Below are 21,302 nucleotides of genomic sequence, written 5' to 3' on the forward strand. Positions count from 1 at the left end.
TGTGTGTGTGTGTGTGTGTGTGTGTGTGTGTGTGTGTGTGTGTGTGTATACCACATTTTCTTTATGCATTCATCTGTCGATGGACACTCAGGTTGCTTCCATGTCTTGGCTATTGTAACTAGTGCTGCTATGAACATTGGGGTACATGTATCTTATCGAATTAGGGTTTTCTCTGGATATATGCCCAGGAGTGGGATTGCTGGATCATATGGTAACTCTGTTTTTAGTTTTTTAAGGAACCTCCATACTGTTCTCCATAATGGCTGCAACAATGTACATTCTCCCCAACAGTGTAGGAGGGTTCCCTTTTCTCCATACCCTCTCCAGCATTTTTTATTTGTAGACTTTTTGATGAAAAGGAAGATTTTTAAAAACACTGTTAGCCTCATACAATATTAACAATCCCCATTACAAGAAAAGTCCCTGTTTACATTGGGCTCCAGTCCTGGATTTGTCACTAACTTCTCTGTGATTTTTGGGCAAATCACTTATACTCTTTGGGACTTAATTTGCTCATTTGTAAACTTGGGGCACTGGATCAAATCATCTCTAAGATATCATCCAGTTCTGACAATCTATAATTCTGATTCCGCTCAAAATCTCTTTCCTTTGGCTCCGTTCCAAAGGAATATCGGGCATGTATGCCCATCAACATAGGACATGTAATACAGGAAAGCAGACCAGGTGAAACTGTTTTCTCTTCTGACTGTGGAAGTAAAATTCACAGAAGGCACTGATGTCTTCATCTTCCATTAATACATTTAACGAAGCATTTATTGACGACCTATTATATACCTGACCCTGTCCTAGTGACTTTTATGTGTTATCACTGCATACTCAGAGCATGTCAGAGAGATCATTATTCCCATAATACTCTCAGGATTGTACAGGTTAAGATATATGACCAAGTCATGTAATTAACATGCGGCTAACTCAAAATTTAGACATGTATTTTTTTGACAGTCTGATTCGGAGTCTAGGAAAATTATTCCAAGAGAATCTGTGCAAAAAGGACAAACTCTTAACACACACACACGGTATTAAGCTGATCTAATATACTTTAAAAATCAGATTTTTTACTAAATGAATACTGTTGTAATTTTTAATGGACTTAATTTGTATTGGGGAGTCAATTCCTTCATTGACTTAAAAACACCTGAACTAGAAGCATTCCTAGCCTGCTTTCAGGTTTGCTTAGGCATCTCTTCTGAAGACTTTACTGATACAACATAGAAATTATGGCAAAGCCCAGTGGAGTCATTGAACTAAAAGTCTCAATACTGCTCAGGAAGGGATGCCAAATTAAATAAAAAGAGCCCCAGCAGTTCTGCAGCTGCGTGCCAACCCAACTGCTAGTATGAGGTAAATGAGGACCAAACTTCATTTCACTTGTGACCCTAGCCAGTATTTAAACAAAAATGCCTAGAGACTGACACACTGTTCTATAATAAGGGAATAAATATCAATAGCAAAAATAATTACAAAAAACAATAAACTACTCGCAAAGACTTTCTTAGATCTTAACTGAAAGGACTACCATTTAAACTCATCGCCTCTCATGTAGTCGCTAGTAAAGGGTGAGACAGTAGATTGTAAGCATCAATTTGTAATACATAGCCCTAGGTTTACATAAAAAAATTATACAGAAGGCAGAGGTATTCCTGTTGCTTTCCTTTCCATGTCTTGTGACAATGTTTGAGTGAAGGTGTGGTATTAATATTCACCATTATGCAAAGATCACAAGCATAAGTAACCCCCAATTTTTTTTTCTTGTATGAGATGTAATAAACATGCAGGTGAAATGCCAGTACTTTATTATTCTTTCACTTTTCTAGATTTTTTTCAATCTGGAGTGATTACTCTTCCAGTTTTTAAAAATTTCTATTGGAATGCTACACTTAATGCTACTAAATATAGAGAGACAAAATAGAATCAAAAATAGTTAGATTTTTGTCAGTCTGAATCTATCAGAAAATCCTGAGTCCATTATATTTCAAGTTCCTTTAAAGAAAAGTTTCACGTAAAATCAAGTTATCACTTATGTTTTAACTTTGCAGAATGGTCTAATAGTAACAAATTACAGCAAGTACTGTTGTTAGCTATGTTTTAATCCTTTGATCAGTTTTTTCCAATATGTATTCCAAAGAATACTGGTTCCTTGGAATGTTAATAGGTATTCCATGAAAGGAGGGTTTTGTGGTCCTGTGAAAGTGGTGACCATGAGGTTAAAGAGAGACAGGCTGACTTTCATACAACTAGGCCAGCTGCAGTCACTAACATGCTGATGTACATTAAGAATCTTTAGGAGGAGAGGGGCCAATGCCATTAGCAATGTTAGCAAAATTTCCTCAGAACCCTCTTTGCAGAACAGCTATAGAACCATATTCAAAGGAACAAACTTTGAGAAATTTTGCTTAAGGGCTGGATTTTAACTATTTTTAATGGAAAAATTTTTAGAAAACATTACATTTTTTCCATCTTCATTCACATTTTACTGGGATTTAATATTTTCTTGGGGGCTTTGTGGCATCATATCAAACTCTCCTTTTTTTTTTTTTTTTTTTTTTTTTTTTCGGTACGCGGGCCTCTCACCGTTGTGGCCTCTCCCGTTGCGGAGCACAGGCTCCGGACGCGCAGGCTCGGCGGCCATGGCTCACGGGCCCAGCCGCTCCGCGGCATGTGGGATCTTCCCGGACCGGGGCACGAACCCGTGTCCCCTGCATCGGCAGGCGGACTCTCAACCACTGCGCCACCAGGGAAGCCCTCCACTTTTTTTTTTTAATGTGATGTACTGTTCAGGGCCTGTGAGGTGTGCAGATGTTTGTACCTCAGACTTCTGTGTGTTCCAAATAATATTTCTTTTGGCATCTCCTCCATGGTCATCTCTACTCACCACATTCTTTGAGTCTGTTCACAATCCCAGGGTCACTTCTGCTACTAACTACCCTTTTATTATCCTAAGACCCTTTCCAGTTCTGAGAACGGTGACCCTGTGGGTACCTTTTCTCTTCCTCCCTCCCTCCCTCCCTTCTTCTTTCTTTCTTTTTCTCTTCCTATCTCTCTTGTTCTCTTTTCTCTTTCTTCCTTATTCCTGATATTGGTAACTGATGCTTTCTCTTTTTCTCGATCATTTTTGCTGGGGTTTATCAATTTTATTAATCTTTTCTAAGAATCACTTTAGGCTTTGTTGATTTTCTCTGTTATTTGTTTTCTATTTCATGTATTTCTCCTCTTATCTTTTTTATTCTCTTCCTTTTACTTATTTTGAGTTTATTTTACTCTTTTTTTAAGCTTTTTAAGATAGAATCTTAGATCATTGCTTTTAGACCTTTCTTATTTTCTAAAATAAGCATTTAGACTGATAAGTTTCCCTCTAAGCAGTGTTTTTAGCTGCATCTCACAAATTTTGATATGCTGCATTTTCATGATCATTCAGTTCAAAATTTCTCTAATGATTTTTTTCTTTGACTTGTGAGTGTCTTGTGAAATTTCCACATATTTGGGCTTCCCTGGTGGCACAGTGGTTGAGGGTCCGCCTGCCGATGCAGGGGACACAGGTTCATGCCCCGGTCCGGGAAGATCCCGCGTGCCGCGGAGCGGCTGGGCCTGTGAGCCATGGCCGGAGCCTGTGCTCCACAACGGGAGAGGCCACAACAGTGAGAGGCCCGCGTACCGCAAAAAAAAAAAAAAAAAAAATTCCACATATTTGGGGATTTTAAATTTATTTTTAGTTTTCTCATTCTTTTTTTTTTTAATTAATTAATTAATTTTATTTTTGGCTGCGTTGGGTCTTCATTGCTGCACGTGGGCTTTCTCTAGTCGTGGCGAGCGGGGGCTACTCTTCCTTGCAGTGCACAGGCTTCTCATTGCGGTGGCTTCTCTTGTTGTGGAGCATGGGCTCTAGGTGCGCGGGCTTCAGTAGTTGTGGCTCGCAGGCTCTAGAGCACAGGCTCAGTAGTTGTGGCGTACGGGGCTTAGTTGCTCCGTGGCATGTGGGATCTTCCCCGACTCGAACCCGTGTTCCCTGCATTGGCAGGTGGATTCTTAACCACTGTGCCACCAAGGAAGCCCCAGTTTTCTCATTCTTACTGAATTCTAATTTAATTCCACTGGCGACAAAGAATATACTCTATAAGATTCAAATCTTTTGAAATTGATTGAGACTTATTTTGTGGCTCAGGATATAATTTATTTTAGTGACTGTTTCATGTACACTTGAAAAGAATGTATATCTCACCATTGTTGGTTGTAGTGGTCTATAAATATCAGTTAGGTCAGGGTGGCTATTGGTGATACTCAGATTTTCTATATATTTTTTTCATTATTTAGAGAATACTTAGTTTCTGTAATCAAACCCACGTTGATAAGACCTTACTTTTTTTTTTTTTTGGCCGTGCCACGTGTCTTGTGGGATATTAGTTCCCCAACCGGGGACTGAACCCAGACCCTCAGCAGTGACAAGCATGGAGTCCTACCACTGGACCACCAGGGAATTCCCAAGATCTTCTATATTCTTTTTTTTTTTTTTTTTGCGGTACGCGGGCCTCTCACTGCTGTGGCCTCTCCCGTTGCGGAGCACAGGCTCCGGACGCGCAGGCTCAGCGGCCATGGCTCACGGGCCCAGCTGCTCCGCGGCATGTGGGATCTTCCCGGACCGGGGCACGAACCCGTGTCCCCTGCATCGGCAGGCGGACTCTCAACCACTGCGCCACCAGGGAAGCCCTATATTCTTAATGATTCTTAAAATCTATTTGTTCTACAATGTACTGAGGGTGGAATTTAAAAATCTTCAACTCTAATCAAAGATTTGTCTATTTCTTTCTTTAGTTTTAATCATTTTTATTCCATTTTTTTGTGTTAATGTTATCAGAGGCATACATGTTTATGATTTTTATGTTTTCTCAACTAATTGAGCTTTTTATCCCTCTTTCTCTTTGATAATACTCCTTGTCTTAAAGTCTACTTTGATATTAATATAGCCACTCCTTCTTTCACTTACTGTTTACATGCTATATAAATCTCTTTTTTGTTGTTATTACTTCAATCTGTGTCTTTAAAACTAAAATCCATCTCTTATAGATAGCTTATAGTTGTATCTTGTTTTGAAAATCCAGCCTGCTAACCTCTGTTTTTTAATTAACAGTTAGTCCATTTCCATTTAATGTAAGTATTGACATGATTTGATTTAGAACAGCCATTTTTCTACTTGTTTTCTATTTTGTCCAACGCTTTTTTGTCCCTTTGTTTCCTGCCTGACTTAGGATTATGTGATTTTTTTTTAAAAAAATTTTAATATTCTGTTTTATTGGCTTTTAGGTTATACCTCTTTGTATTATTTTTAGTGGTTGCCCTAGGGATTACAGTATGCATCCTTAACTTATTAGAGTTTCCTTGGAGTTAATATTGCACCAGTTCACATACAATGTAAGGAACTTGCAAACTATAGAATTCTATTTACCTCTCAATTCTTTGTGCTTTTGTTGTCATGTAACTTACATGTATTGTAAACTGCACAATATGTTGTATTTTTTTGCCTTAAACAGTCAATTGTCTTTAAGAGAAATTAAGAGGAGAAAAATATATAGTCTTTTATATTTACTATAGAGTTCTGAGTTTCCATCTTGCATCATTTTCTGTCAGCCTAAAAAACTTCTTTTAAGCATTTCTTGTAACACATACTGCTTATGTGTCTTCTTTTATCAAAAAAAAAGTCTTTATATTGCCTTTATAGAGAATTTTGAGTTGCCAGGTTTTGGGTTTTTTTAATTAATGCTTTAAAGTTCCATTGTTTCTGATGAGAAGTTAGTAATCATTCAGATCATTGATTCCCTGTATATAATGCGTCTTTTTGTTTTTCTTTCTTTTCTGGCTACTTTCAAGTTTTTCTCTGTCTTTGTTCTCCAGGGGTTTGATCATGATGTGTCCATGTGCAGTTTTCTTTGTCTTTATGCTCCTTGAGATTCATTGAGCTTCTAGGATCTATAAGTTTATGTTTTCCAGAAAACTGGGGAACATTTTAGCCATTATTTCTTTAATACTTTTCTCCACATTTCTCTTTCTCCTCTCTTTCTGGGACTTCAATTACATACAAAATATACAACATGATATTGTTCACAGGTCACTGAGGATCTATTCATTTTTTAAATATTTTTTTCTTTTTGTTCTTTAGATTAGATAACATCTACTGATCTCTCTTCAAGTTCACTACCCTTTCTTTTGCTCACTCCAAACTGCTGTCAAGCCTATCCAACAAGCTTTTCATTTCAGACATTTTACTTTTCAGTTCTAAAATTTTCCTTTAGTTCTTTTTTTATAGTTTTCATTTTTCAACCAAGATTTTCCATCTGTTAATTCATTATGATAATATTTTTCTTTAAGGTTTTTAAAATATGTGTAATAACAGCTTTAAAGTCCTTATCTGCTAATTCTACTCTCTGGATTATCTTGATATCTTTCTTTTTTTAAAAACTAATTCATTAAGGCATGATTGACATACAAAATCTGTACATATTTAGTGTATACAACTTGATGAGTGTGGTGAAACCATCACCACAATCTGTGCAGTAAACTGGTTCATCACCTCCAGGGTCTGTTTCTATTGATGACTATTTCTCTTGTGTGGATAATATTTTCCTATTTCTTAGCATTGAGGACCTTATAGCATTGAGGACATTATAAATAATGTGTTGCATAGACTCTGAATTCTGTCACCATGCTCTAGAATGTGTTAATTCTTGTTCAAGCAGGCAATTAATTTGGCGAGACTCAAATTCCAAACTCTGCCCTTGGTGGGTAGCAGCTGGAATCTCTGCTCAGTTTTTTTCAAATTGTTAACTGTTGCATCTTTGCTGGGCTTCTTAGAATCTCTTCCATATATGTGTAGCTCAAAGGTCAGCCAAGGATTTGCATGCTATTTATTTGCAAATTATGGATCCCTGCCTTGCAACTTCCTCCTTTCTGGGATTCCCCTTCATTTTCAGCCTTTATGACAGCCCTAAACTTCATCCTCTTACTTCCTTAGCCAGTAAGACTGTGCCTTTCTTCCTAAATTATAGCCACTTTGCATCTCATGGACTGAGAAGTACTTTCGGACCAAAGTCACACACACATAAATCTCAACTGTTACAGTTCCCTTCTTTCAACATCAACTCCCTTCTAGCTTCTGCCTGTTTTCAATTTATCTCAGTACCTTCAAATAGTTGGTTTTTAAAAAAATATTTTATCCAGAATTTATGATTGTTATCTTCAGGAGGATTAGTCTGTAATAAGCTACTCTATCATTATCACAGTTGTAACTAGGTCACTTTTTAGTCTTGTCATTGTATAATACTATCTTTATCAAAATGAAAAATATTTGCTATTAATATGGTTATGTTAATTGCTACTTTCCAACAAGACTTAAGTGGTTATATTTTTTTAAACTTTTATGGCTCTATTTCTTCTTCAGTTGAGAAAATAAGACAGAATTAAATGAGTTCTGGATTATGTAATGCCACCAGGGTACTATACAAATACTTAAAATATATGTTGTAAATGTAATAAGCAAAGTACAAAGAAAAGCTATAGGAACTCAGAGGAGGAAGAGATCAGAGGCAATTTCCTAGAGGACGTTACCTTTAAGCCAATTGTTAAAAGGTGACAGGAATTTAGTAGCCAGAGTTGAGAAAAAGAGAATATTCCAGAAGGAACATCATAAGCAATGCAAAAAAAGGGGGAGGTTGCAGGCTCAAGTCTTAATGGTTATAGCTATAAATATAATTTATAACTCAAAATCAATACTTAAAAGTCCATAGTGTGAACATACTGCTATATATAAAAATATGGGTAAACCTCACACCAATTTTAAAAGAAAAAAGCCAGATACAAAAGAATACATACTGTAATAATCCATTTATGTAAAGTTCACAAACAGAAAAAAATAATAGCTGATAACAGAATTCAGAATAGTGGTTACCTTTGGGTTATAGTAGTGACTGGGAGGAGCAAGAGAGGGGCCCCTGGGGTGCTTGTAATGCTGTACCTCTTGTTCTGGAGGCTGGTGACCCACAGCGTCCACTTTGTAAAAATTTATCAGTTGATGACTTTATGATTTGTGCCTTTAAAAAAAAGTTATACTACAATAAAATGTGAAACAAAAATAAAACCCAGTTTCTGGTAGGAAAAAAAGTTTATGGTGTGCATCTCCATATATTAACACATTAATTCCTACCAATGGCCTTATGGAAGGTCAGTGAGGATGAATTCTATGTTAAATTGAATTATGTAAACGTGAAATACCATGATGTAAAATAAGTCTTGCTTTATACACAAAGTTTGAAATAATTCAAATGCCCCCCAATTTAAAAAACAATAAAATTTCATTTTCTTTCAAAGCTGGATCAATCTGAGTGAATTTAAGACATATTTAAGCTTAAGTTTCCACAGGAAGGCACCACTTGAGTAAATAAAAATATCCTGTGTTATTTAGAATATGAGTTTAGCAAGTGTAACACATAACAGTAGATTAGGGGCTTCCCTGATGGCGCAGTGGTTGGGAGTCTGCCTGCCAGTGCAGGGGACGTGGGTTTGAGCCCTGGTCTGGGAACATCCCACATGCCCTGGAGCAACTAAGCCCGTGCTCCACAACTACTGAGCCCGCATGCCACAACTACTGAAGCCTGCATGCCTAGGGCCTGTGCTCCACAACAAGAGAAGCCACTGCAATGAGAAGCCCGCTCACCGCAACGAAGAGTAGCCCCCGCTCGCTGCAATTAGAGAAAGTCCGTGCGCAGCAACAAAGACCCAACGCAGCCATAAATAAATAAATTTATATAAAAAAAACCCAGTCGATTAAATGTGACAATAATTAATGTTTTCTCATGTCACAGTTTGAGCAGAGCAGTTTATGGCTGACACAGCAGCTCTACAATGCCAGGTACCCACACACTTACCATTTTACTGCTCTGTCCTCCTGAACAGGCCATTTTCTATCTTGTGATCTAAGATGGCTGCTACACTCCCACCATCTTGTCTGTATTCCAACTGGTAGAATCACTACAATTCCTATACTGCTGGCCAGAACTTGTCACAAAGACACAGGAAGCTACCATAGGGCCTGGGAAATGTAGTTTCTGGCTAAGTAGCACACTGAAGGTCCACCAGCAGTCTTTGCCATATCTGCCATTCCTTGTCTAGCTGTCTTGAATTATGTGGTTTACAATTATGAAATGCCTCCAGGAACAAATCCTTTACATAAAATTCAGCTGCCCTGTAGATAAGAATATCCCTATTTTACAGAAGATAGAACTGAGACTCAGAGAAGATAAATGACTTACCCCCCCCTCCCACCCCCACCCCTACATTGCTAATTAAATGGCAGAGCTGGGACTCAAATCCAGTGCTCCAAGCTCAGGGTTCTTGCTTTTCTGCTACAGAAGCCTCTCCAGGCTCCAAGAATACTGGTAATCCTTAGTCTGAGAGAAACTGAGACTCCTACTGTATCTAAGTTAAATGGCACTTGGAAAGGAGTGAGATAGGACACGGAGTGGTAGAGCTTTACTATGAGGATGTAGTAAAGCTGATGACCTGAGCTGTGTTTTGCTCTAAAGTTTCAAGAACTCAGGAAGCAAGAAAATATAGTAAAAAGCACTGGGCCACGAAACAGTGACATGCATTTTAGTTGTGCTTCTGAACTAAAAGGCAGATTAGACATGTGCTCCAGCCATTTTCCCTTTCTGAGTTTTAGTTTCCCCATCCAACAGATGAGGAGGAGCGCTGGGACAGGGTTGCTGAATATGGCCCTGAAGGTTGTGCACAATTTCTTAAATTCACGAAGCAGGAGATTCTGGAGCAGAGTTAGAGGGTGCAGCACAGCTCCAAGCCTAACCCCTCCCCAGTCCTTAGAAATACTACTGGTAAATTCTCAAAATATTGGGATTCTCAGAAATACTACAAAATACGGAGAGAAGACAATCAAGCGGCATTCTTATCTTTTTTCTCTTCTGACAAGGGAACTTGGAAGAAACAAGTGAAATTAAAGTAAATAATGTGTCTGATTCTTCCTTAAAGAAGTGACTACTTCAGGATCCCACCAAAATGTTCCAAAGCCCTGGGGGTGGGGGTAGGGAGGGATGGTTTCATCCTCAATTGGGTAGAGCAAACCCTGATACAATACGTTCATCAAAATCTCAGGAGACGGAGGAGCGTCTACATATTTTAACAAAAACCGTGTATGTCCTAAAACAGAGGCTTCTCCCACCTATGCCCTCAGGTCACAGAAAGGTGGTGAAAATCCAGAATACCCAGTTTTCAGATGTTGGGAGAGAAAACACATTGGTACCAGACAATGGGGGAGGAGATACTATATCAGAGCAAGTAGAATGTCTGTACATAGCTGCCCAAGTATGTACAAGGGGAAAAGAAATGACACAGTCACTAATGATCTATTACATACATGTCAGTATTTCACCCACAGCTAACAAAAGAAAAAGAGCTGAGGAGGGAGGGAGAATCATGGGCTGCAAAAGACAAAGCCTAATCTAGGAAAAAAACCTAACTCAAGGAACAGAAGGAATTTTCTCACAATTTCTTCACATTGTAGCACAGCTTGATAGGAGCATAAATTAAGTAAAACTAGAGCTCAACCATGAGATGATAAAATAGCAGAATGAGATAAAAAGGGAGGTTGCAGACATAAGGAAATAAATTGAATACCAAAATACTTTATGGAACTAATAAGTAAACTATAAATAGAAAGAACAGAACAGATACTGCTGAATACTGAAATATTGACATGGAGAAAAGACTGTAAGCACAGTAAATGCAGACGAAAAAATAAAGGAAATTAATTAGAAGTTAACAGATATGCATATTAGTTTGTTACCAGCTAAGCTGCTGTAACAAAGAAATCCAAAAATATAATGCCTTAAATAAATTAGTTTCTTCTCACTCACAAAAGAGTCCACAGGTAAGAAGTCCCAGTCTGGCAGGATCTCCTCCAGGAGGTCATCCAAAATATGGTTCCTTCTATCTTGATGCTCCATCACCTCCTCATTCCTGTGGTTATAGGACATTCTCATTTCAATGGTTGAAGCTGGCTCCTTTACACACCCATGTTTCAGTCTGTAGGAAGGATAAAAATAGTCCAGAGCAAGCACTCTAAGGAGATGCCACAGAGGTTATACGTATCACTTCTGCCACATCTTATTGGCTTCACGTCTCCATTTAGCCACAGGGGACACTGGGAAATGTGGTCTTTAACTGGATAGCCATGTGCTCAGCTAAAACTCAGTGTTCTATTCTAAAAGGAACCAGGAGAGAATGAATAGTTAGGAACTACACTATGAAAGATAAAGATGAGCCAACATTTAAGGACACTTGATGTCCCTCACAGAGAGAACCCAGCAAATGAAAGAGAAGATGTATCTAATGCTGTAATTTAAGAGCACATTCCGGAAGTGAAGAAAGAACTGAATCTGCAGGTGGAAAGAAAACATTGAATCCCAGGAAATTTTGATTTAGAATATTTAACATAAAGGTATTTCCTAGTTAAACACTTGAACTTTAAAGGCAGAGAATGCTTCAGACATCCAGGCAGAAAGAAAAATCACCTACAAGGGGTAAAAAATCAGGCTGGCATCCAATTTCATTATATTCATTGTGGAAGACAATGGTGTAGTCTACAGAGTTTTAAGATAGGATGGCCCCGGGTGTAATTCAAGTATAAAGGTTCAGGGAAGTAAAATACCCATGAACACTTGTTGGAAAGAACTGCTTAATAACCAAAGCCAGGCAATTTAATAATCCACCAAAATAAAGAACTCAAGCATAAAGAAGCCCTGACAGAAGGACTGTTGATGAGCACTGGATCCATTCACATGTAGAACTAATACCAAAAAATCATAGCAATGATGGTTTCAAGAGAGAATGTGAATATTATAAATCTGGACAATGTAAAAATAATATAATACAAAATTGGGAGGTGAGGGAGAGGAGATGGGAGTAGCAAGAAAGTTCTAATGTTCGCCATCTTTTGAAGCTGGGATATGTTATCCAAAATAAAAACATGTGGTGAAAAAAAACCTAAATGTTTTTCATAATTGCCTTTATTTAACAATGGAGCAGGGGTCCACAAATCACTGCCTGAGGGTGAACCACATGTTTTTGTAAGTAAAGTTTCATTGGAACACAGCTTCACCCATTTGTTTCCATATTGTTTATGCTACTTTCCAGCTATAAAAATAGACTGAGACAGCTTAAAATTTACTCTCTGGCCCTTTAAGAAAAAATTTGCCAACCCATGCAGAGGAATCTTTTTTAATTCACAGGAATCTTGTGATAAAGAAATATTTATTTGAGGCTTAATGATTTGTTGGGTTTATTTTATTTTTTATCTTTTTGATGTGGTTTTAAAGTCTTTATTGAATTTTTTACAATATTGCTTCTGTTTTGGTTTTTTGGCCACGAGGCATGTGGGATCTTAGCTCCCGACCAGGGATCGGACCCGCACCCCCTGTATTGGAAGGCGAAGTCTCAATCACTGGACCACCAGGGAAGTTCCAATTTGCTGGATTTAATTCAGCCTTTTCCCTTCCTATTAAATTCATGTCAAATTAAGTTTAATAATATAAGTCCTACTTTTATAAAACAATAGATCAATCACTCCGAAGATGTCAGGGATAGTGAATCACCTAATGATATTCGGTATGGTTTCTTAAACTTTCATCTCTGTGTTTTTCTGCATTATTTGGAATCTTTATAATAAGCATATATCATTATTACCAGAATAATAAAATAGAATGATTTTTCTATTTGAAAACACTGGAAGCAAATATACCAAGATATTCACAATAATTAATTCTGGCTGACAGGAATATGATTGCTGTTTTCTTCTTTAAGCTTTTATATATTTTTTAAATATTGAAGAAATTTTAAGCTATTATAGAGGATTTTGGCATAAAGTGATAAAGTTCTGAATTATAGTTTTGGAAACAGTAATAAGTACCAGATATGAGGGACATTGCTCTGTTTAGAATATGATTCTTTCATTAGTAGTATACAAACCAAAAAGCATGATTCAACATAAAATATAAAGCATGAGATAAAAGAGAATCCAGGGGACTTCCCTGGTGGTGCAGTGGTTAAGAATCCGCCTGCCAGTGCAGGGGACACGGGTTTGAGCCCCGGTCCGGCAAGATCCCACATGCCGCGGAGCAACTAAGCCCGTGCGCCACAACTACTGAGCCTACGCTCTAAGCCTGTGAGCCACAACTACTGAGCCCACATGCCACAACTACTGAAGCCCACGTGCCTAGAGCCCATGTTCCGCAACAAGAGAAGCCACCGCAATGAGAAGCCTGAGCAGCGCAACCAAGAGTAGCCCCTGCTCGCCGCAACTAGAGAAAGCCCTTGCGTAGCAACGAAGACCCAACGCAGCCAAAAATTAATTAATTAATTATTTTTTAAAAAAAGAGAGAGAGAGAGAAGCCAGAAGCAGATGATACTCGACTTCTGTTAGGCAATCAGCATATTCATAAAGCCGGTTTCTTTAATTTGCATTAATCTAAACCTACCTTTCCAGTCTCATCCCCCACCTTATCCTCCTGATACACACAACATACTCCAGCCACACAGAGCCCTTCACCTTCAATGAGATCTTCATGCATTTGTATGCTATTTTGCTTTGCCGCCACCATTCTTTCTACCTACAATTGATTCCTCTTCTCTATGGGATATCATTCAGTGCTTCTTTTAAGACATAATTAAAGTATCACTGACTGCAGTACATCTCAACCTTGGCTGCACAGCAGAATCACCTAGGGAGCTTTATAAAAATACCGAGGCCCAGGCCCCAGCACAGCTATTCTGATTTAATTGCCCAGGGTTGGGACCCAGGCAGCAGTATTTTTATAAAGCTCCCTGAGTGATGCTAATATACAGCCAGGGTTGAGAGTCACTGCAAAGCCTTCTGCAATACCAGCAGGCAGAGTTAATTACTACCTCTTCTGCACTCTCATAGCTCTTAGATTTTCCATTGCTCATGAAATTTAATGCTTATTGTATTAAAGTTAGTGTTATATAGTAAATGCTCAGTAAACGCTGAAGGTTGTTACCATCCTTCTTCCAACCAAGCATATGCAGAAATGTAAACTCGCCAGGATGTCACCCCTCCATGCCCCCTACACACACACACACACACACACACACACACACACACACACACACACCTCACTGCCTTTTCAGCACAGCCCTAGACCTTGGGTCTGGCTTTTACATTGTTGAGATGTATGCAATGTAAAGAATTAAAGAAACCAGTGTTATGAATGTGCTGACTGCCTGAGAGAATCCGAACATCATCTGCCTTCCACTCTCATCTTTGTGTCACACTTTACATTGTGTTTGATGTCAGATCCTGCTACTTTAGCTTTCAAGAGCAGGTTGTCAGGTGTACTTTGTCAAAGGCTTTCAGAAAATCCAGATAAATGATGCTGTAAGCCCCGAAACTGCCAAAACTGTATTTTACACCTTCACAGTACTTGACAATTTTATTTAAGTGGAATCTTTCTTCCTTCGATTTACCTTTGCCTCTCTGACCCTGAGATCAATCAGATAACTGGAGACCCTTCCATTTTTGATACTGAGTGTCCTCAGCTATGCCTGCGCCATGTCTGGAGCACAATACACTGGGTGATTATCTCAGCCTCCCTGGTTAGGAGGAGCTCCTGGAAACTACTCCTCTCTGGAGGTGAGGTGGGGAAAGGAGAGCTGAGGATGAGGAAAGGAGACCAAGGTGCAACAGCAAGACAGAAGTTCCATAATCACACAATGTGCATACACACTCTCATCAAGGCAAGACCCAGAGGACTGACCTTTCCTCTTCCCACTAGCCTGGAAGGAAACCGATTGCATTAACAGTCTGCTCTTTCCTGTTAAAAATCCTATTTGTAGTCATTTTAAACTGTCCTCACGAAACATCGCCAAAGGTTTTGGTGTCCATAGGATGGTAGTTGCTTATAGTTTCCCTTAAGTACCACATCCTGGCAGTATGGCCCTAAAATAACTTTGTTCACAGACATTTCTCAGCCAGTAGATATTTATTTTGCAAAGTGATTTTCTCCCCAGAGTCTTGATGAAACTTTCCCTTTCTTTTTCCTTAAGGTCATCATGACCTTGATGAACAATAAGATGTACTACAACTGAGTCCAATGGCAAGTTTCACTAATGCAGAATCAGATTAATCTTCAAATTGAATAATCTTTGCATATCTAGTACTCTACGTGACCTGAGACAAATCTACTAAGCTTTCTGACTTGGCTCTTTATTAGCAAACCGTTACCTGGTTCCCTTGGAAGTTGTGCAAATTAATTAATGTTTGGAAAACAACCGGAAAATTTAAAACAGTCTATAAATACCAAACAGTTGCATCTTCCTTGCTGAGAGGGCCCAGGTAATTCATAACCTCCTATAATAAAGGTAAAATATGTGCTTGGGCTCTACAATTAAATGTGATTTATTTGCAATACCTATAATCTTCGAAATCTAGAAACCATTTAATAGAAACAGTTCATATTTCATAACTATAATAAAAGCATGTAATGACTTTAGGAAAAGTAATATCTACTGTAAGTGATCTAGACATCATGTCTTTAACCATTTCTAAGATCTGCAAGAGTATGCTCAGAGTTTATCCTTAACCTGTTAATGTTGACTGATAGATTTATCTTTACATTCTCCCAGTTTTTCTTTATCCTCAAAACTCTAATATGTATTTCCTAGAAAATCTGCCTGTATAAAACTTTGCTGTATTCAAAGCCTCCTGTCAAGATATAGCACTTTTATATTTTAGTCATTAAAATTGAACAAAATCTTAATAGTTCCTTTATTAACTACTATACTGACTTTGCATAGTGGAAATCACAACATGTTAACTGGATTTAATTAACTATTTTAAATTACACAAACTCCTTACAGTAGACAATAGCACAGGGTACTCATTAGCAATAAAATTGGAGCTGATATTGCTACTTTATTAAAACTTAATGAAACTATTCATAATCTTATTTATTGTTTACAAGAAGAAAACTGTGCTCATTTTGAAGGCAAAAAATGTCTCCTGAAAACAAATTTTTGATCATTTAGGTGAAGGCTCAGAAGCTAATAAAAGGGTCCACCATATCCAACCTCACGGTTCTGCCAGCTTCTCATCGCACGAATCCCTATTTCACCCCTGTGCCAGTCTTACAAGTGGATGCCAATAAAGGTTAGTGATTCAATAACCATTTTATATGTTTAGGAACATAGGGAAAAAGCACTGAGGTGGGACTGGGGGCCTGAGTTTGAATTTGGATTCAGCCACTAATTCTCCAAGATGACTTCAGACAAGTCAAGTCCTCACTGTAGCCTGAGTTTCCTTCTCTGTAAATCAGAAGGTTGGACTAGAGTCCCTTCCCACCTCTAAAATCCATGATTCTATAGATTTACTATTGATTTAGATGTTGATGTTATTACACATTAAAATTATTATTTTGTTTAAGTGATATTATTATAAGTTTTCAAGCTTCTGAGCAGATAGTTTCTGATGCTTTTCCGATAGCATTTAAAAACTTATTTCAATATACTATTATACAAAAATATGAAGCCAGAATTTATGCAATTAGCATTTAAACTATGCATGTCTTAGTCGAAATACCAGAGTTTGTGAAACCAGTGGATTTCTTGTTTTTTAAGCAAAAGGTCATGTCATCTTTATCTCAGTATCCCCAGTGCTTAGAACCATATCTAGCATTTTGTAGATACTAAATTGTTGGTTGAATGAATAAGCAAATGAAAGAGTAAGCAAATGACTAAGGACTGAGTGTCACAAGTGTAACCCTCTTTACTTCTCCCTGATACTTAATTGGCTGACATGTTAAAGAATTCTTTTTTTTTTTTTTTTTTGTTTCACAAGGTCTTAGTTATGGCAGGTGGGCTCCTTAGTTGCAGCTCCAGGGCTCCTTAGTTGTGGCACGTGAACTCTTAGTTGCAGCATGCACATGGATCTAGTTCCCTGACCAGGGATCGAACCCAGGCCCCCTGCATTGGGTGTGTGGAGTCTTATCCACTGCGCCACCAGGGAAGTCCCCCTAAAGAATTAAGTGGATCACCTTTTGTACCTCAAATATGAGCAAGTGAGATGATCTTTAATTATTTCTACCTCACTTTCTAACTGTTGTCTGGAGTATTTTGGATCTAAAGTTGGTTCCCCAGGGCTCTTCTGGCACCTGAAGATTTAAAGTCCCCCATCTTGTAGCTCCTGGTCTGCTGACCCAGTCAGTGGTGGGGTACAGCAAAACTCAAGACAGCCCTGCATCATTATAAGTCTCTTAATTGATTAAACTTCCTGCAACTGTAACAATTACTTTCCTAGTTACAAATCCTTGTTGCTTAGAAATCTTTGTGACACGTGCTTTTAGTTGGTTTACATAATGTTTACTCCCGGGAAAACCTCAGCAGAGTTTCTACTTCTTGCTTTAGAAAACTTCCATTCTTCCTGGGTCAAATTAAGATGAATAAAATAATGAATGAATGAATCAATCAATCAATCTATCTATACTTGCTTTAGCGATAGACACAATAAAAAATTGCTGCAAAACAAAGGTAAATCTAGAGCCATGGCAACTTGGTCCAGAAAAACATCGTATTTTCATCCCTCAATTATCTGCCAGAGAACACATGGCCTACCACAATATTTGTAATTAATTAACCAATTAATCAACACATTTATTGAGTACTTGCCATATGTCTGGTACTGTGCAAGGTAATATGAACACCAGGAAAGCACAAGCCACACAAATGTAGATAGAGTGTCTAGACTTTTACATGTCCTGATGCTCTGAACTGTCATTTAAGTCACCCCAGACCTACACAAGTCCAGCATGTGGTGAAAGATGAACAACATCCAGAAGAGAGGATAGTTCTGGAAAATGCAGGGCAAACTTCTCTACTTCTTCTTGAATTATCTTGCTAAATCCAAAGAAGAAAGCTCCCCCAACCCCTCCACAATGGTTAAGAATATAAGTCTCATAATAAAAATGTTCCATTTAGGCTCTGTGTGACAGTGGGCAAGTTGCTCTCTGATCTTAGAATAAACTCTAAACTCTATAAACAAGGCATGCCTGACCTGGCCTCCCTTCCATTCTCATCTCATTCTGCTTTCTCTGTGCTCCAGCCACATGGGACTTCTCTCTCTTCCTTATCAGGCCAAGCACTTTTTCACATCAGGCCTTCACAAGTGCTTTTACCTCTGCCGGTAGAAGTCATTTCCTCAAGCATCTGTCTTTTTCCTTTATAGATGATCACAGTTTGTAATTATATATTTATTTGTGAATTTATTTAATGTCTTCTCCACCCCTAAAGGCTCCATGAGGTCTGTCTGGTTCACCATTGAATTCCCACTCTCCAGAATATTTCCTGAGTGGGGATATTATAACAGGCGCTTAAATATTGGTTGAATGACTGACACAATGAATGAATTTCTAATTCCTAATCTAGTCAACAGGAAAGTGAGAGAGTTTTGAAAATGAAATGAGACAAAGGTGTTAAGGGATGATTTTCAAAAACAGGTAAAATCCTGACTCTCTTACAAATGAACACGTGTCAAAGATTTTATTTACTTAACTCATCAGTTAAAGGAGAGAATTTGTAAGCTGTCACAACTGGTCTGAAGGAGAATCCAAAGAACATATCTTTGTAGACCAGGAAAATTGAAATAAATTTGCAAATAGATGGAAAATTGACATTTCTACGGAAAGAAGGAATGTCCCTTCACCAGACAGAATTTTTTTTCATGTCTATAGATATGAATTATTTGCATTATTATCAGTTTTTTCCCCACAAGTTAACTTTAATCTCTACAGAATTGTAAAATAGCCTAGTCAAAGACTAGGTTCAGATAGTTCCTGAATGCATTCCATTGAAAAGGTATCCAGTAATCTCTTTTGCTTATTCTAAAACATAAAAAAAAAATTTCCTATAATCTTCCCCCATTTTTGATACAAAATGATCTAAAAAAATTATTCACAAAATAAGGCTGGTCTCATTAGGTTTGGTCTGATAATTTACAAAGGTGCAGCAAGAATGTTAATCACCACATAGGCCATCTTAAGTTTGCTCTGTTGGAAGTTTTCGTAAGGAATCTCAGATTGAAGTTTTTTAATCCTCTATTACTTGTTATACTGAGGTTAGAAAATCAAGCCCAAGAAACTCTGTCCACCATACTTCAACTACAGAATCTATAAATTTGGGTACATTCCTCTCCTCTAGAGATACTCCAAATATCCTAAGCTTCTTGGACCTGTTGGGAAATGACATTCCTTTCCACCTGTAAGGATGGAAATCCTGTAAGCCATGTATCAGGCCAGTTTTTCTGGGAGGGCTTTGGAAGCACTTGGTTCCATAAAGTCAAGCTTAGTTCTTTAAATGTAACTTATTATACCTCACTAATAACATCATTCTTAAATATGAAATTCCAGGCAAGTTCTTGGTTGCATAAGCAGTTTTTTCAATTATATCTTAATAAAAGAAGAAAAGTTTCTTATTGAAACTATGCAAATAACCCATATTGCCATGAAAAGTAAGGAGGCTCAGTCAGAGTTTCTGAATTCGGGAGGTGAGAGGGAGCTCATCTAAAGTAGTAGAAGTTCAATTTCCTTATTTTCTGGGAATTTTAGGAATATTCAATTCCTGTAAGTGCTCATTTCTCTCTGTAAGTCAATCAGAACACAGCTCCTTTAATTTGAGACTTTACAATCTAATTTATTAATACCATCTGGAGACAGGAAAACATTCTATGTTCACAATGAGAAATAAAGGGCTTTCTGAATGACAGATCAGAGAGAGTTTATAGCTTCAATCCTACAATTTCAGCCACAAACGAAAAATAAACACAGAAACACAAAAATGTAATGGTCCAGATAGCAAAAAGTTAGTCTCCTTCCTTGTGGGTATGAAATTCCTAGTTGAATTGAGCTCAAAATACACACATAGACAAACAGAAGTCTACAAACCATATTCTCTATTGTCTCTCACTCGATAGGGAATAGATCTCTGTAAGATCCATTTACAAAACTCACCAAATTCTCAGTCGTAGCCACCAACAAGGACTAACTTATCAGCCATTAATATGGAGTAATATCAAAATTAGAGAAACAAGAGTCAGCAAAGTTCTATTGCCACTTTGAATTCACCTATGGGTGCCAAGAAAATAAGTGCCTGGCTTGGTTCCCTGTGATATGTACCTTTTCTGGCAATTTCAGGTGAATCTTTTGCTCATCTTGGTGGGATCTCCAAAATTGTTAAAGGATATATATTTTTGAAAGTAAAACCATGACTCTTATACAACTATAAAATGAACACATCAAAGATTCTGTTTAACTCATTAATTAAATGAGGGAACCAGTAAAATGTTACAATTGATTCAAAGAAGAATTCAAACAGCAGACAAATTTACAAACCAAAAATTTGGAAATAAATTTGCAAATGCATGCAAAACTGAATTTTGGGGGGTGGGGAAAGTACTGTCCCTCCATGTGACAAAATTTATTTGCATATGTATAAACAAGCATTATTTGCACTGCTCTTGGTTTTCTATAAACTAACCTTAATCTCTACAGAATTGTAAAAGAGATTAATCAAAAACAAAGGTGATTATAGGGTCAGATAATCTCCAGAGTTCCCAGCATTCTGATGAAAAGATAACCAGTAATCTCTTTTGCTTATTCCAAAATCATAACTTTTTCCTTTCGATGGTAAATGCACACGTGTGTTTGTCTAAAATTAAGTGAATTGCTTCACCTAGTACTAAAGCAAGGGTTAAAATCATGCTCATATTCTTTGGGATTCTCAGAGAATGAAACTCATTCTAGTAATGAAAATACACTGAATTAGAAGCAGCTGTTTTTCACATCTGCAAAGTAGGCAGAGTTCTTGGACATGGGATATGATATTTATAGGTGGAAAATATTTGTGAGGACAAAGAATTAGTCTTTATATTTTAATGTAGTTAAATTCTGGTGTTATAACAATTAAAACCTGGAGTACTAATTTTGAAAAGGGCTTGAAGAGTTGTACTTGGGATCAGTAGTTCTTAAGTTTTAACAGCGCAAAAGGTTGACCTGGAGTGCTTATTTAAAATGTAGATTACTGGCCCCAATTCTAGTGATTCTCAAACTTCAATGCACATAAATATCTCCTGGAGGCTTCCATAATGCAGATTCCCAGGGGCCTCAGAAATTTGGACAGGTCTGGGATGGGGCCTGGGAATCTCCATTTTAATAATAAATTCTTGC

General features: G+C 37.7%; 1 protein-coding gene and 1 long non-coding RNA gene across 2 annotated transcripts in view; one reads left to right on the plus strand and one right to left on the minus strand.

The window, feature by feature from the left end:
* Positions 1-21,302, plus strand: part of IQCH (IQ motif containing H) — a 210,924-nt gene that overhangs the window by 51,265 nt on the left and 138,357 nt on the right. The window contains exon 5 of the mRNA XM_027123406.1: positions 16,117-16,237. Coding sequence (XP_026979207.1) covers positions 16,117-16,237 — 121 coding nt within the window. The remainder of the gene's footprint in view (positions 1-16,116; positions 16,238-21,302) is intronic.
* The window catches only part of LOC113629169 (uncharacterized), a 191,166-nt gene that overhangs the window by 14,221 nt on the left and 155,643 nt on the right, over positions 1-21,302 (minus strand). Inside the window, exon 6 of the long non-coding RNA XR_003436414.1 lies at positions 10,932-11,100. This is a non-coding gene — a long non-coding RNA (uncharacterized LOC113629169). The remainder of the gene's footprint in view (positions 1-10,931; positions 11,101-21,302) is intronic.

Source organism: Aethalodelphis obliquidens, unplaced genomic scaffold (genome assembly GCF_003676395.1).
Source record: "Aethalodelphis obliquidens isolate GAN/ISIS:26980383/991018 unplaced genomic scaffold, ASM367639v1 scaffold26, whole genome shotgun sequence".
NCBI lineage: Eukaryota > Metazoa > Chordata > Mammalia > Artiodactyla > Delphinidae > Aethalodelphis > Aethalodelphis obliquidens.